Source organism: Penaeus japonicus, unplaced genomic scaffold, assembly GCF_977035675.1.
Source record: "Penaeus japonicus unplaced genomic scaffold, GWHDUDI00000001_assembly GWHDUDI00000022, whole genome shotgun sequence".
In the NCBI taxonomy this organism is placed as follows: Eukaryota; Metazoa; Arthropoda; class Malacostraca; order Decapoda; family Penaeidae; genus Penaeus; species Penaeus japonicus.
The window spans coordinates 24,648,751-24,651,250 of record NW_028234424.1 but is presented as its reverse complement, the minus strand read 5'-3'; the positions used below and the strand labels follow the sequence as shown (position 1 = coordinate 24,651,250).

General features: G+C 39.5%; 1 protein-coding gene across 20 annotated transcripts in view; it reads right to left on the bottom strand.

Moving 5' to 3' along the window:
• LOC122261314 (uncharacterized) overlaps positions 1-2,500 on the bottom strand; it is a 47,519-nt gene that overhangs the window by 31,671 nt on the left and 13,348 nt on the right. For 10 of the 20 annotated variants that reach the window (XM_043028847.2, XM_086549621.1, XM_043028853.2 and 7 more), the window contains 2 exons: positions 1,859-2,003; positions 39-148 (listed from right to left, as the gene is read on the bottom strand). In XM_043028847.2, the coding sequence (XP_042884781.2) occupies positions 39-148; positions 1,859-2,003 (255 nt within the window). The remainder of the gene's footprint in view (positions 1-38; positions 149-1,858; positions 2,004-2,500) is intronic. The other 10 variants (XM_086549619.1, XM_086549625.1, XM_043028851.2 and 7 more) reach the window with 3 other exon arrangements.

Genomic DNA, 2,500 nt, shown 5'->3' with positions numbered 1-2,500 from the left:
TACAAGGCCACTACAAAACCAAGTCAGACCCTTCTTACCACATTTGACTCTTGTTCGGCGCCCCTTGACTGTGATCTCTCATTCTCACGATCATCAACTGGCTCGTCCTTAACTTCATATGAGGCCTTGTTGTCATTCTCCGTTTCTTCTGAAATGTAGGCAACCATTAACAAACTAAACATATTGTATGTGTGTGTAGTTGTATAGTGTGCCCTTCAAAATATAGGCTGTAGTAACCTGATCATCCAACCAGTAGGACATTGCCCTGACAAATAGTTGAAGGGTACCAGAATTTATCATACTACTAGCATGGAAACTCAGCCACCCACCCATTCAAATAACATAAACACACAGGCACACCTACCACTCTATCTACAATTATGCAATCAAAATCAAATGATCTCTGTAATCACATCATTTTTATCTTTTTCAAGGAGTGGCTTAGGCCTTCAATAGTTTGAGCATCTCTAAGGAAATACCATACTACTACTTCTACTGTCTGTTAAAATGCTAGTTACAGACTGCAAAAGAAAGCATACTGAAATGAATAACAATGATTTTCACTAACATACCTTCTAGATAACCTATATTAGTATCTTTTTGTTACATCTAACCACTTTCCTTTTCCCAATGATTTTAGGCCAAAATCTGTTTGTATAGTCTGGCTAATGTTTCAGTGATCTGTTACTTTATGTAACAAGAGTATGTAAGGACACTGCAAAAATGTGAATTGCTTTCTTCCAAAACCTAAAGAAGAGGCCTCAAAGACAAATACAAGAACAAATACACATAGGTCTTCAACTAATATATACTGTATTTTTACCTCACTATGGGCTAGGTAACTTAATGAATACTGAGAGAGATCAGGAGAATGAGAGGGAGAGAGAGGGGGTGAGAGAGTGAAAGAGTGTGAAAGATAGAGGGAAAGAAGGAGAGAGACAGGGAGAGGGAGGAGAGGGAGGAGAGAGAGAGAGAGAGCGAGAGAAAGAGAGAGAGAGAGAAAGAGAGATAGAGAGAGAGAGAGAGAGAGAGAGAGAGAGAGAGAGAGAGAGAGAGAGAGAGAGAGAGAGAGAGAGAGAGAGAGAGAGAGAGAGAGAGAGAGAGAGAGAGAGAGAGAGAGAGAGAGAGAGAGAGAGAGAGAGAGAGAGAGGAGAGAGAGAGAAGAGAGAGAGAAGAGAGAGAGAGAGAGAGAGAGAGAGAGAGAGAGAGAGAGAGAGAGAGAGAGAGAGAGAGAGAGAGAGAGAGAGAGAGAGAGAGAGAAGAGAGAGAAGAGAAGAGAGAGAGAGAGAGAGAGAGAAAAAGAGAGAGAGAAAGAGAAAGAGAGAGAAAAAGAGAAAGAGAGAGTAAAAGAGAAAGAGAGAGAAAAAGAGAAAGAGAAAGAGAAAGAGAGAGAAAAAGAGAAAGAGAAAGAGAAAGAGAGAGAAAAAGAGAAAGAGAGAAAGAGAAAGAGAGAGAAAGAGAGAAATACAGATTAGGAGCCTATTTTCCTATATTTCATTTCTATGCAACTTTAATTCATCTTCCCTCTATAGACCAATGAGTAAGGGCCTTGTGGTTTTCTAGCATTTTGCTACTGTAATTCCCTCTAGTCTACCATATGTGAATGGTGGTACAGACCCTAATCAAAAGTTTCAAAAAAATTATATGTCCACCAAAACATTTTGATTGGAAAACTTAACAAGCAAAATAAAATTTCCAAAATGAAATCTATCCATGTACATCGGGCATGCTTGTCCAAGAAGAGTTAAATGTATCATATCATCTAGTTAAAGGAGGAGGATCTTAGTAGGCGTTCAGAAGCAAGTCTCAGTAAGTGTTAAGAAGTGCAACTTGTATTCTTCTTTTGATCCTTGCTTACCATGAACACTTTCTGAGCTGTCATGGGAGGGTGTGATTTTGCGGCGTTTGGTTGAGGGTGGTGTTCCAGGGTCAGCCTCCTCTTCGCCTTCAAGGCTCAAGGACTGTTCTCGTGAGTCAGTGAGTGATGATCTCTGTCGTGTTACCTGTAAAAAAAACAAAGAATTTAAATCTATGCAACATATACTATTTCAAAGAAGATTGAAATAATAGTGAGAGTTACTTATTAAAGAATGCTAAATACATACTGAGAAACTATTAGAAACACTACAGTTCCTATAAAAATATACACAAGTTGAATCTCATTACTTTGGCAGGTGCAATGGTTTGATTCTGGCAGCCATTAGTCTGCATGATCACTGCTTGACCAGCTGTGGTGCCATCATTGCCCCATACTGACTTTAACCCTTCCAGATAGGCAATATGATATAGTGGAACACTTACAGACAGGCACACACAAAAAAAAAGAAAGAAAAATTGTTGGTTAGACTTGAGGTCAAAGGTCGTGAGTGTCTGCAATTTTCACTTACTGCAATCAACAGACACACTAACTTGATCCTCAGGCTTGGTATGCAATGGCTAATGAGAGGTAAGGGATGCCAGATAGTGCTTGAGTACCCAAAGATGCTGAATATGTTGCCCA